The sequence below is a fragment of the Melospiza melodia genome, chromosome 2 (genome assembly GCF_035770615.1).
Source record: "Melospiza melodia melodia isolate bMelMel2 chromosome 2, bMelMel2.pri, whole genome shotgun sequence".
In the NCBI taxonomy this organism is placed as follows: Eukaryota; Metazoa; Chordata; class Aves; order Passeriformes; family Passerellidae; genus Melospiza; species Melospiza melodia.
Window position 1 is genome coordinate 10,923,671 of NC_086195.1, and position 14,981 is coordinate 10,938,651.

Below are 14,981 nucleotides of genomic sequence, written 5' to 3' on the forward strand. Positions count from 1 at the left end.
CCGTGCTCAGGAGCTCCTAGCTGTATCCTATAATAATAAAAAATCTTCTCTAAGGATCCTAATTCAATCACTCTAAGATGCAGGTACATTAGAGACTTGGTGTCAGAGTGCCTTAGATTTAGTACCTGAAAAAGACAGTTTTAGTATGCACTGAAGAAAAGTTGTCCAAGAGTGATTTACATGAATTCTTAGGGAAACTTGGTGTCTCACACATCCCGTGTTTTATAAATAGTTTGTGATTTACTTACATAGAATGATAAACATTCAGATGACAAACACCTCTGAATTTAGCTCCTCTGTTCTCCCTGTTCAATTTTTCCAGTTTCTACCTTTTTTTTTGGTCAGAATTCCCTATTTCTCCAGTTCTTCACTTCTTTTTTGACTGTTTCTTTGTTCTCCAGAAAGTGTTATCCAGATGCTCTCTTCTTTTTTTTTCATTTTCATCCTCTGACTTTATTCCTCTGCACTGGCAGGAATGGAAGCAGAGTTAGTCACAAGTAAAGATAGCTATAGTTTCAGGTGTGATATTTTACTAATAGAGTGGACCTGGTGCCTGATGTATGTACTTTCCCCCAATTTTAGCTCTATTTCTAGACTTGTATAAAAACCAAACCAAGAACAAACCAAATCACCTCCAAAACTCAACAGAAAACCCCAAACACCAAAAATCTCTTTAACACTGAAAGAGTGATGCTACCCAAAGATTTTTTCTTAATCTTTAGACTCTCTTAAAATGAGGGTAGATTTTGCGGTAGCGTAAAATCTATTTATTTTTCAAACAAATTCCTTTTCTTTATGGGTGGTGATATTTTTATTCCTCTTATATAATGTTTTCAGTGATGAACAGGTGGCGTTTTGTGTTAGTTTGTGGCTTTTTTGGTTTTTTTAAAGAGGTTCAGACAGTAATGTGAAATTTGCATCCGGATGAATTTTCTAAGTACATCCTTAAATGGATTGAGATAAAGTAAGAGACTTTCATGAAGCACTGACCACATAGTATGCTGGGAGAGCAGTGGGAAGCTTTATTTCTCATAGTCTTCTATCCCACCAATCCCTAGCTTTCAGCTTGCTACTTTGATTAGATCCAATTTTTCTAATGCTCTTTCTCTGTCATTTTATTTAGGGGTTACTTGAGGTAGATTTTTCCATCTCTGTAATCACCATGTCTCCATGGACATTTAGGCTCTTTAGCAACTGCTTTCAATACTGAGTGGAAGAAGCAGAGGAACACAGGTCACCTGGCAAATCTCCAAGGGGACATTAGTGATCCCAGAGGGTGAATTTTCAGGATATAAGCTTGGCAGATGATTTCTTGAATGGTATGTTCTGAACTGAACTGAAAAAAACAAGGCAACAGCTGTGGAGTGGCATCATCACCCTAGGAATATACAGAAATGAAAATATTTTGCTGATGAAGAGAGGTCAGTCCTTCTACAAACTCTTCTTAAGGGTCCAGATCACAAAGATGTTTCCCCATTTACTTCTTTAAATCTTTTTCCTCCAGGTGGATATCAGAGATATTTACCTCTTTCCAAATTTGTTGGGGCTCTTTATCTTTTCTCTGCTGCTCCAGTAATCAGGATTTTGAAGTGGGAACAGGTGGCATTCATTATCTTCCTCCTTGCTTCTTTAAAATGCTTGAACTTAGGCCAGGTGACTGCCTTTACAAATGAGCACTTCATTGTAGTTGTTTCTGCTTCAGGGTGCTAGAGGTAGAAGGGAAAGAAAATGACATCAGAAGGAGGTCCTGGACAGAAGCAAAAAAAAAATTTTCTTCAGTAGTTTACGGGAAAAGTAAAAGCGAAAACAATGGGATGAAGAGGTATGAAAAGAATAAATTTTTAGCAAATCACTGGGTTATGTATCAGTTGCTCTTTCCTGATGTTTTTCAATTTTGAGAGTTCTGAAAACATATATGAGATATTTTTGTAGAAACAGGTAAAATAACAAACACACAACTTTTCTATTGAAATGGAGATGATAAATTTCATGGTCTTAACTATGACTATTTTCTGTCTACAATAATCACAAACTATGGCTTGTCTTATCCATGACTTTAATCTCTGCATAGAGATCTGTCAGGATTTGTTTGTCCACAGTATATAGTATACTATACATAGTATAAATTTTCTCACTCTGGCTGAACAAGTACTGTTGTAAGTTATGTAACTGGGGGTCAGAAGGGATAAAAGGAGTCTCTTTTTTTACTTTACTTTTCTTGGAATTATGTTTTCAAAAATTTCCGGTTTGTTTTCCCTTTTTTTTTATTGTTTGTATTTCTGCTAGTGATAGGAAAGAACTGTTGGTAAAAAAAATTACCGTATGTTCAATAGAAAGTTTGATTTTTACAATTCCAACTTCTCCCTTGAAGCCTTCAATCTTTTCAATTTTGGCTCTCCATGGTTGTGTCATAAACTAATCTAAGACCTGTGCTGTTTGAGCTGATCAGTGAATGGCTAGATAAAGTTCAGCATGTTCTATCTAATTCTAACTTCTTTGAAAATGTGTTGTATTGTTCAGGAAGAAAAGTGAGAAATACTAGTTATTTTTCCATGGGTTTCCTCCCTTTCAGGCAAGACCCAAGCTGCAGATATGAGAATAAATTCCATCTCCCTTGGTATTATTTGAACAATATGGAGAGGACAAATGAAGGCAGAGAATCAGTATTCCATTTCAAATCTTTCCTTTACTATTTCATACCTTCTCACTCCTGTATTTAAAACTCCTTAGACAGCTAATAACAGTTGTAATTTGAAAATCAGTCTTAGTGTTGTTTCAGGGATTTTCAAAAAATGTTTTCCACTTACCACAATTTTTAATCTTCTAGGCTATATTATTTCCCACAATCACACATGGCAGTATTGCCACATAAATACACCCAGTGAAACATCCTGACACATAGCACTGAGAAGCTGCTGCTTCAAGCTGACATTATGACACTGTTATTCTAGTGACAGAGCTACTGAAATGTGTATAGCAACATAATCTTTCAACAAAGTGAAAATCTGGAAAGTTAAATTGCTGTTGGAGTAGAGAGAGCTTTTTGAATTTATTTTTATTTTAATTAAATTGGTGCTTATCAGAACTGAGTTGCAATAGGTGACCATATACTTGTAAATTGTTTTGGAATCTGTGCTGTCTGCTTTATGTACAATACTAAGAAAATGGATAAGAAATCTGACAGTAACGTACTAGATCTCACAAATTCCTTTCTGGCTATGTCTCTGAGGGTTCAAATTTTTGCCATCTGTAATGAGTGGAGAGAGATGCTGGATATTCTCTACACAGACAGCATGTAAATTCAACCCAGGTGTTAAGATGTGATGTTGTTTCAAACTCTTGTGAGTGCTCGAGTGTTTGGTTTTTAAAGAAAAAAAAAAAAACGACAAAAACCACAAAAACAAATGAACAAAAATTCTGTCTTATATTGAGAGTCCTACCTCTAGAGATGAAGTCATGATAATTATTTTAGATTGTCTTGGTAGGTTAACTTGAAAATACCCTCCTGGATTATACAACTGAAAAGTTGGATGAAATTGACTATCTAAGATATTATTAATGATGACAGAGGTTTTCTCAGGAGGGATAAGACAATATTGTGACATTCCTCAAGGAGCAATTGTAAATATTCATGTTCTTGCCCAGTGGAGTCCTAACTGATTAAAGTATGTCCCCATATATAGAATATTGTATCACCAAACAAAAAATGATTCTGTGAACATAATATACTGCTCTCAGCATTGCAGGTGTGCTTAGAACTTTTAGCCAAATTAAAACAGAAAAAAAAAAGGAAAAAAGAAAACTTTCAGGAGAAGGTAGTCCCTTGGATACATTTCTTTCCTCTCCTTGTCCTAAAAACTTTTCTTACCAAATAATCTTTTTACACTCTAGTCTGTGTAGTATATGTGTGACACATTCTTGCCAAGCTTTTTAAGACAGTCAAAATAGACAACTTTGTGGTCACTGCAGCGTTCTCTTAGCTAAATTTGCTCTATGAGCTTGTGCATCCTATGCCTAGTGTTAAATTTGGAATAGGGATTTGAGTAATATCTGTGTGCTTGCAGAATAAGGTGTAGGGGTGTGGTGGCTTGACCCCAGCCAGCAGCTGAGCACCCAACAGCTATTTGCTTGCTTCACCCCCTGCTGCCCCAGGACAGGGAAGGGAATAGGAACAAAAGAAAGCTAGAAAACTCTTGAGTCAAAATAGAGACTCCTTTAATACATGGAGGTAAGAAGAAAAGAAAAAAAAATTTTGCCAAAGCAGTAACTGGTACCAGCCACTCTTCAAGCAGGAGACACCTTCCTAGACAAACACTCCCCAACCTCATTCCCTTCTTCTACCCAGCTATTTATGGCTGAGCAAGTTGTGTGGCATGGGGTATCCCTTTTACTGGTTTGGGTCACCTGTCCCAAGTTTCTGGCTCATCTGTCCCCCACTGGTTTTGGGAAGGTAGAGCAAAGGGAAAAATAGAAGGTCTTGATTTTATGTGATCACATTTCAGTAATACCTGGTTTGCTCTGAACACTCTTTATCTGTAAATTGGAACCATAGCATTGTGTAGTCTACTATGAACAATGGTAACTCCATTCCCAGCTAAAGGAAAATGGCCAAAAATATTTTTTACTAGTTATGTACACACAGTGAATGTTTTGCATTCCTGTGTTTTGGTACACAAACCAGTCTGTAGGATCACAGACTTAATCCATCCATGGGTAAACCCAGAGATTACTGCCTAAATTTCCTCTCCCTTCTCCACCCTGTCCCCAGCCAGATTTAATATTTAATTAAAATTTATTAGTATTTTGGAGTTATTCTGCATGTGGGAGGTAGAAAACTGTAATATTTGAGCATCTATGCAGAGAGGAGCAAAATAACTTGAAATAACTTAGTTGTTACTATGAAAATCAGTCCCCTCAGAAAAAAATCAGACAGCAGAGGTATGTAACTACAGAATAACTACTAGGTAAAAGGAGTATTTTTCTTTACTATATTGACATTATTACGATACGATGTAGTAAACATTTTTCCATTTATTATAACTCGAGATACTATTTAAAATTAACTACTAAAATTAATAAAAATGTGAGTAAATCTTTCATTAATTGCAAAATTTAAATGGTGTAAATTGTGTGCTTGATTTATCAGTAGTTGAAATGATACATTTAAATGTCCCCTGATTTAGAACACTGTATTGAAGTCACAAATAGCATGGTTGTTTTTCTTCATATTACATGCAGAGTAATCACAGGGTATTTGATTAAACTTTATTTCTGCCTGATAACAAATTCTGATTTTCTAATGGATAACTCTTAGATGAAAAGCCAAAGATTGTACTGTACTAACATTATTTATATTGCAAATAGTGCAGCTGTTAATACAAGGTCCCAGACTGCATCTGAGCTATAATTCAATTTTGGTCATTCTGTCTTTTCCTGTAAGAGCATATAAATTGTGACTTGGCAGTGTAAGGGTGAGAGTTGAACTTTCTTACAGGTGTTTCCCAACCCAAATGTTTCTATGACTATGGATTTTTTAACCTGTTGACTGATTTTAATCTGTTGTAGCAGCGAGCTGGTAATCTCAGAAGCAATTGCACTCTTAGAAATACGAATTGAGGTGAAAGACTGGTAGCTAGGGAGAGGAGGAAGGGCCCCAGATGGCCTCGGCAGTTCTGTCCTGCTTGTCCTGCCGCATGCCAGTCCCAATTGCACGGCCACTGCACCTGATCTTTCCCACCCAAGCACAATTTGGGACTGGAATGAAAGAACCAATCATGGACAATGTGATTGTGGTGGACATGGATGAGAACAGAATGCAAACCCATTAGAAACTGAGCTTCATTAGTCCCAGGGCAAATTAACACAATCTTTCATTACGAGAATAAAAAAGTGGATGCTGATGCTTAGCTTTAGAAAAACATCAGTAAATGTAAGACTGAAAAATAAGAAACTTATTCTTCGTTTTATTTTTGCTTTAGACCAGACCTGTTTGATTGGAATGCTGTTGCTTCTCAGCAGTCACCTGCACAACGATTAGACCATGCATTCTCCATAGCCAGGCAGCACCTGGGAATAGAGAAACTCCTTGATCCTGAAGGTTAGTGGAAATTATGTTGTTTGGTGTTTGTTTTTTTTTTTTTTTTCTTCCAGTGGCAAAACAGTTGTACCATGCATTTGATGATAAATTAACTTGAATGTTTTTTGGCACAAGAATTTAACATTTTGTGGGATAAATTATAAATTGAAGAAAAATCCTTTGCTTTTAGTGCTACCTTTGTGCTCTATTGAAATAGCATAAAGCTGCCTATATGTACATGCTCTAAAGAAATTTTCTTTAGCTTTGGGACTGGGGTTTTAATGTGCATGCACTGAACTGGATCTCGGAAAGCTGTTAATTTCTGTTCTGAAGATTTAGAGCATCTGCTGCTTTTATAACTTCTGGAAAGATCTTGAGTTCAAATTACCTTTTAATGTATATCCAAAACACGTATTCAAATTCTAGGTACTCATATTTTTTAAGATGACTTATATTTCTCTATATATTGCAATTTTATTAGGATGATGTCTCATATAACTGCCATTTAACCTTAGCTGTAATAGGATTACCTATTTTACCTTGAGTATCTTTTATACATCCTTAAGCAGTCATGTTTGAAGGGTTCTTTGTTTCTCACACATTCACTTGAATTTTGTACATTTATATAAATTCTCTGACATATTTTCTGCTTTGCTGACAGACTAGTAATTTTCCCTCAGAGGATGTTCCTAAAACATTCTTTACTCCAAGGCCATTGGAGCAGCTATTGTGTTATATATATATATATATATATATATATATATATATATATATATATATGTGTGTGTGTGTGTATGTGTGTGTATGTGTGCGGATATAAACGTCACTTGTGTCTACATAGTTAGGTGATTGTCACTTTTTTCCCATACAATTATACTTTTACTGTATTTCCATGACATTTCCTATTAAGCCACTTACAATTAAACTTTTCTGAATGTTTGTGCTGTTCTCAGTGACTCACTCATGGTGAGTTTTTCACGGGAGGGAGGAGATAGCATTTAACAAAATGCAAAAATTATTTTAAAGATAGAATTGAGTCTCTTAATGATTAAATATAGTTGGGCATGTCTCAATTGTTGACTAATGACCTTGTAACCCATGCATTTCCCTCGGAAAAATGTTAAAAATATATGTAGTAGAATGGCACAGAATTTCTTGCCTAGTACACGCTTTAATTTCTAGAACTCAGTTTTGGCAAACCACTGGAGGAAGAAGAGGTTTTCTACTTGCTAAAGCATGGGATTGAGCTTGTAAGCCTTGAATGAGATTGGAATTGAAAATTGAGTTGTGCAACTGAATCGATGCAGCCACAGTGTTTTCTGTAATTGGTTAAACTTTCTTCTTTAAATAGATTAGTGAATAAGTTATTTTCTCTATGCAAGAGTCACTTCTGATTAGACGTTTTATTCTGGTTTTGGCAAAGATACTTGCAGTTGTTTAGCCAACAACTGAAAAACTCTTAAACATTGGTGGTTTTCCAAATGTCTGCTGTAATTATTTGCTATTCAGTGTTGTAATTTACAGTGCTAGCCACCTTTTTCTTTTTTCCACGCTGCAAACATTTCCAAAAGAAAATTATGATTTGTACCTATTTGAAAGCATGAATATGAGGAACTATAACTATTTTGTTTGTGATAGTAAATTCATTTCTAGATTGAAGCCCAGAATTTTTGGTATGCGTGCAAGGGAGAAATTGTGTTTGAAGGTTTTAGAATATTCTTTCTGTAATTTTACATTGTGTATTTATCAAGTCTCCTAATTAGGTACTCGGGTGTCTCCTAACACCATATTGTGTAGCAACACTCTTCTCTGGCTGCAAAATGCTAATGTATTGCAGTAAAAGGGAGTATGCAATGGTGAAACATTGTTTTTATGTAATTTAATACCTGTCAAAATGGCACATGTGTAATTTAAAATATTTTTCAGAATTTGATCTCCATTTCAGCCATCAAAGTGGTGGAGACAATTTACATCTAGGTCTTTCTTGTAGAAGCTATGTTGTGTAAAGTAAAGATTTTGAAAAGTATCTGGATTGTTTTTGGATTCATGCAGAGATAATAATTCCTGCTATTGCCCTTACTTATGCTGGCTACTAGGAATGCTTTTATTTTTAATCAGAGTTTAGGAAGTCCTGCAAGGAGCAGGTAATTGGGTTCAGTGATCTCTTTGGGTCCCTTCCAACTCAAAGTATTTCTGGTCTTTTTGATTGAATCCTGTCAATGAGTGGAATGTAAGTAGGTTTAAATGTCTATCTGGTGTTCATTACTGTTGTATTTACATGCTGTAGAGAATGAAAGATGACACGAAGAAAATGCAAGATCAGGTAGAGGAAATTGGTAGACATAGGAAGGTTTTATTTAGAAGAAAATTGTGAAAGACCTATATATTAGTGGGAAAGATTCAAATAAAGAAATGTGTCTGCAAATCAAAATTTTTAGGCCAAAGTATCCCAATGTAATTCTTAATGACCTCCTGTTGTAAGGCATTTATGATTATGTAGGTAAGATATGTTAAGTCTCAGTAAGTCTCTCTGTGATCCTTTGTTATGGTTTGGGCCTGGCAAAGTCAGAGCCCCCATGAGTACACCTACTCCCCGGTGTCTGCTGTGAGATGGGGCCAGGAATAAGCAAAGCAGGCTCCAACTTAAACATAAAGAAAAGTTTATTAACTAAGCTACACACAAACAATTACTAAACTACACACAAAAGAAGAGGGGAAAAAAAAAAGAAACACGAGGAAAATGAAAACCTCACAAAAAACACTCTCCCCCTCCTCCCCCCCTGAATTCCCAATACAATACATCCTCCAAAATCACCAGATCTGGGTCCAACACCACCCTTTAGATTGCTCAAACTTTCAGCTCCTCAAGAGGAATTTATGGATTAAAATGATTCCAGTCTTGACAAGCAAACTGTAGAAAATATACTAAAGGCTATTACATTCCTTGTTGTACGTTCACTTTTTCTGGAACATCTTCAGAAATTTTAACCAAGCAAGGAATAGGACAAGCAGACAGCTACATGTGTTGTGGTTAGCAACACATAACAGTTACATGTAACTGGCTGTATAATGGCATTTATGTTTTACTTTGGCATAAAATACTCATGCCACAGTGGAGCAGAAGGATGTTTTGAGGGAAAGTAGGGAGTGATCTCTCAGAAACTGCATCTGGGAACAGTTCTGAGCTGTCCTCTTTCCCCCTGACAACAACTGAGTGCAAGTGTGGTAGCAGCAGAAGTGTTTATGTGCTTCTTCTAGAAATGAACATCTGATTCTTGGTTTAATAAACTTTTCCCTGCTGTCAGTTTCCTGGTCCTTGTGCTTGTTTGTGCTAGCCCGATAATAAATAGGCTATGAAGTTGTATAATTTCTGCTGTCGTTTTTAGGTAATTATCCAGTTTCTTATACTTTGTGTAGCCTGATTAAAAAAAAAAAAAAAAAAAAAAAAAAAAACACAGCAAAAAACCCTCATTCAATCCATCCCAGTCATATTTTCCGTATTTTTCCTTAATTTGCACTGATGACATGAATTTTTTGCACCATTATTAAGTGATAATGAGATTCAGACAGTTTTTTTATTTGATAAATTTTTTGTTTGATCTTAACTTCCTATACTTCTGTATCCCAAAAGTAAAGGATTCTACCATACTAGAGCACAAAGAAGAGGGGAAAAAACCTCTCAGCACTGTAGGTCTTGATGTTTTCAACTGTGTCTTTGCTCAGTAGTTGTACACAGTTGTAATACTGGTTTTCAGTTAGTTTTATTAACCTTGCTGATATGTCTTATTCCACGGGATTATGAGAAGTTTGAGGTTTTTTTCTATTGTGCCCTAAAGTTTACAAATGTTTTGCCCAGTACAGTGTCAAGGGGAGGGGGAGATTTTTATGCTTTTTTTTGAGTGCAGGAGACATACAAGTCATAAGAGCTATATTTGTTATTGTGCTTTTGAAAATATTTTAAAAAGATGCTCTCTCAGCCTAGAAATCATTAATACAGTTGCAGAAAAATCATACAATGGTTACAAAATAAAATTTAAAGACATTGTTTTCTTAAGACTCCTTTTGGTTCTCAAAGTGAGGAATGGTTTTGGTAAGATAAGAGGAAAGTCTACACAATTCACAATTAAAAGTGCAACATGAACATCACAACCCTTTAACTATTGCTTTGCTGTTTGTCAGCACAAATTTCAGCCCTGGTTCTGGACACACCATCAAGTCACATCAGGAGCTTTTCTTTAGTTTGTAGCACAAATATGAACTGCAGGATGAGAGCAGGTCTGTGGAAATACCTTCAAAACTACCAGTGGAAAGGCTGAACTTTTATATGAATGAATTTTAATACATATATTTTCCAAATATTTGATAGTTTTATCTATATTATTGTTTTAAAATTTTGCTCTGCACTTTCTTTTGACGAATATTCACACTCCAGATTAAACTGCATTTCTTCTTCACTCACTATTAAGGTGAAAGTTCTGCTTTTTCTTTAAGGGAATAGAAATAGTCAACAAAAGTAGTAAATTCACTAGACACCATCTAACCCCAGTTTGTCTTCCATATTTGTGAATAAATTTATTACTGTTTCTTTGACCTGTGAGCAATTGAGTTAACAAGAGATGACTCAATAATCAGTAACTTTTACAGATTTCCATGGAAATAAATGGCTTGAAGGGTTCTGCATTAAGAGACTGAAGGACAAAATAGGCCCTTCCTCTTATTGGTGGGAAAATCTAAAATAGATGTGATTTACTTTGGAGCAGGACACATATGCTACAAAAGAAATTGTAAGGCTTTCTATTATGAAGGGTGTGCTGCTTATAATTTGAAGTACTAAACTTGGAATTATGTAGAGCTCTGTAGTAACCTTGCATTGCAGCTGCTATTGTATTAGTTCAGCAATGTTATCTAAGTATAAATGCAAAGAAATAAGAGCTGTGTTAAAATATGTGCAGAATCTAACAGTGGTGACACATACAAAATGTTTTAGTAATAAAAGTAGGGGTAGTATTAGTATAATGAACAGGTATCCTTGTATTTCAAGATGATTTGCATGTGCATCTTGGATTTTTAGTGATGGTGCAATTCAGACATACTACTGCATGTTTCTGTAGAACAGTGTCGGAACTTGTGAAAATGTAATTTAAATTGAGAAGCCTTGCACCCCCAAGCATAGAGACACCTCAAAAAAAAAGCAATATTCTAAATACTTCTTTTCTTTACATCTAAATAATGCTTCTACAAGTACTGCCCTGATCTTGCTTGAGCAGATCATTTCTCCCTTGCTGCATGGACTTTCAGCTAATTTAGAATTCTCTATCTTTTTATTTTTTATTTTTTTTTTTTTGGATGAGGTGGTTCTTTTTTGCTTTTGCTTTATTGTGGAGGTTTGCATGGTTTGTTGTCATGAAGAACTCAGTAAAATAAAATAATTTTCCTGTGTTAATATTCCGTAATTACAGTGCCTCAAGACACTGACAAATTGTAGTTGTTGGCCCACGCTGACAGTCACCTAGATTTCTTTCCCACTGCATCACAATGTGTGTAGTTTTCTGTCTGTCACTAACAATACTGTAGTTTAGGTTTTTTTCTTTTTTTCCTAGATAAATCTCCTCCGTATGAATGTTAAGGTTCACATTCAAATCAAGGTTCAATCTAGTATTTTTTCTTTGCCAAATTTCTCATGTGTGTTTTATGCTGGGACTTGATATGTCCACAGTCTGTGCTTTAGGCAAGAATTAAGCCTGCTTTTTTTAACTCTGTAATTTGATGAATGAAGCCCTTTGGAACTGTGTACGTAATAGCTCAAAATAATCACTGCTGGAAGACAACTGAGAAGAGATCAGTTGTAACAGCATTATTTTGTCTGAAGCATCAACATAGAGAATGAAATGAGTTTTGCCTGTCTTAAAATCACAAAGGAAGAAGAAAGATTTACCTAAATAATGTTCAGCATGTAGTCTGAAGAGTTTCTGCTGGTGCACAGCAATGCATGTATCTTTATTGGATATTTTGTCTCATGATAATTTAAAAAGTATGTGAAAATATTGTATTTTCCTAGGAAACAAAATTTCTGTATTAAATTTAAAATAAACTACAGTTGATGTGAAATTGATCTGTTGGAAGAAGTTTTAGTCTAGCCATTGTAAGTAAGGAGTTCTTCAAACTAAGAATAGGCCCAGATCAAATTAGTATGCTTTGATCTTAAAATACCAGTTACTGCAAAAATGTTCCATAAATCAATACCTTCAGCACTGTAATGCATGTACAAATATAGACATAATTTTAAAAAAAGAGTTTTTTTGAAAATAAAGATGGTTCATGTAAAAAGTTGTGGAGTATGTGAGATGGACACTTGGAGATTAACTCTCTAAAAAATCTAGAGGAGAACTTTGGTTAAAACTAATAAGCCATATCCCATATTTTATATCCTAATATTCTTCAATTTATTTTTTTATTGTTGTTAAGGTAAAGAATTTGCTGTACTTGGACATCCCATAGCTCATATTCCACTGTGAAGGTACTCTGTGTGTTAGTGATTTGAAGATCTGCTAAAGGGATTACTAATTTAAGAGAAGAACTCCTGCAAGTATTTTAAGACTTTTGTAGTTTTATTTGGGTCACAAATAGAAGGATGATTAAGATATGTGCCTGCTAGAATTGAACCATGTTAATTGAGGCCATTTGATTAAAATCTTTGATTTGAAATAGAATAGGCAATAGAAAGCGTTAATGATTTATACTTGCTTTGCTACTTCCATTGACCCCCTCTAACATGGAATATTAGTCATTGTGCCCTAAGTGGAAATGCTGGACTTTCTCCTTCTAGCTCTTGTTATCTGAAAGTCATTTGAAACGTGTTTATTCACCAGGTGGTGGAATAAACAACTTTGAATTGAAGCCAGTAGAAAAGGAATGAAAGGAAGAAATGCCTATGACAGTTAGGAATTTTGAATTAATGTAATTGAAATTTAGTTTATAGATCAGAATTTGATCTCTGAGACTAAGATGTCTCCTGACTTCTTAGGATCTATACTCACAAAAGATCCCAATTTTTGGGTTTCTGAGGTTAATTTTTTGGCTCTGACTCTGAGCAAGTCTAAACCAGTTTGTGTGCATACATCCAACTTAGTGAGATAAATTCTAACCTTTAGCATGACTGTTCTTGAGATAAAATTTTTTATAAAGACTCTAAGAGAGATAATTTTCTCTGTAATGATTTTCATCTTCAGCTGACATTCTTCCATAACAAGGCAACATATCTAAAGCCTAAATTAATTTCCTTATCTCGCTGTGTCTGTGCTAATCCTGCAGACAAGACATTCTGGGCACTGTAATGGCTTTCCTGTACAGAAATCTGATTAGACAAAAAAATTGTGAGAAGAATTTCCTTTTTTCTGTATAGTGAGTATTATTTTCTACTGGTTTCAAAGAGAACACAAAGTAATGCTTGAAATGATTGACTCTGGAAATAGAAAAAAAGAATCACCTACCCTCAGGCAGTTCTTGCATTCTTAATCAGTTAAAATGAAAGTGTATGGAGAGCAGGACTACAGAAACTTGCTTACTTTTTCTCAGTTCTTTTAAAATATGTTTAGCTTTGACATTCACTGTTTAAAGAGAAAGAAACTGTATTATCATAATCTTCATAAAGGATGGTGGAGTTATTCAGTTTTTGGTCTTTCTGGGAATTATCTGGTTTGCAAATAAGGAAAAAAACTATTCCTAGATTATTGTAAAACTCTAGTCTGTTGTTGTAGGTGATTTTCAGTGGCTTCAGTGAAACAATATATCTTGATTAACCTTGATTCAGCTGTAGATATTGAAGATGAAAACTGATTTATGTAAAATTTGAATGGCAAATGACAGTCACTGATGGGATACTTACAAAAAAGAAAGTTAAAACTAAAGGAGCAAGGCACTAGGGAATGACACTTTGTTCGCCTCTAATTTTTTTTTCCCCATTTCCGTCTATTAATTTTTAAACTGGTTCCTTAATGAGAAGTGGGTTTCATGGCAGTTACTTCTGGAAGCTTGGTGTAAGGAAACGGGAAAATTAATGTCAAAAGACAATCTGGACATAAGCATTAGAACATGTATTTAATTTTTGGTAGATATTGGAAGTAACTGTTTTATAAAATGATTGTCGGATAATTTCTGCCACAATTTCCCTCTGAAACCCAACCAAGAGAGTGATGTGTTTTGTTAGAATGGTTATGGAATCATTTTCAAAAAAGCTGCATTCAATTTTCTTTATAGTTTACTTGAATTTGTCAGGAAATTTTAATTTTGTATAGAAGTTTGTAGATTATCTTTTGCTAGTTCTGATTCCTCCACTCATCATAAAATTTATTGATACATTATTTAGTGCAAGAATATCAACATAGGGGGGGAAATGCTTTGAATTAATGAGGTTTGTATCAGTAGAGTGTATTATATCTCGTGTGAACAATATTTTTGAGATGTGTTCCATAGGGATTGCTCTGCCAAACAGCTTAAGTCACTCCATAAAAAGTCATCCTGAAATAAGGGGAATCTATGTGAGCCATAACTAAAGCAATCCTCTGAATGTGAGTGGAGGGAGGGCTTAAAGAGCCAATTCAAGTGGCCTTTTAGCAACCCACAGTATGTTTTAAAGGCATACAGTGATAAGCAGAGAGAAGATAGTGTGAATCACTTGAACTGCTTGAAATAAAATGACTTTGGAGCAAAAGGACTGGTGCTCTTGAAACTGCCTGTTAATCACCAAGCAGCAAGGAAATAAAGCTTGTGTGCATTGGTAGTGAGCAAGGATAATTTCTCCCTGCTATGTTTTCTGGCCATTTTTTCCCCTTCATGAAAATAGTACTTGTTTGCACTCTGGAAATGTGCTTGACTGTGCTGTGCTATGACTGCATAGCTTTCCTTA

General features: G+C 35.1%; 1 protein-coding gene across 10 annotated transcripts in view; it reads left to right on the forward strand.

Annotated features, from left to right (window-relative positions):
• Window positions 1-14,981, forward strand: part of DMD (dystrophin) — a 1,043,904-nt gene that overhangs the window by 271,060 nt on the left and 757,863 nt on the right. For all 10 annotated transcript variants that reach the window (XM_063182212.1, XM_063182260.1, XM_063182196.1 and 7 more), the window contains exon 7: window positions 5,979-6,097. In XM_063182212.1, the coding sequence (XP_063038282.1) occupies window positions 5,979-6,097 (119 nt within the window). The remainder of the gene's footprint in view (window positions 1-5,978; window positions 6,098-14,981) is intronic.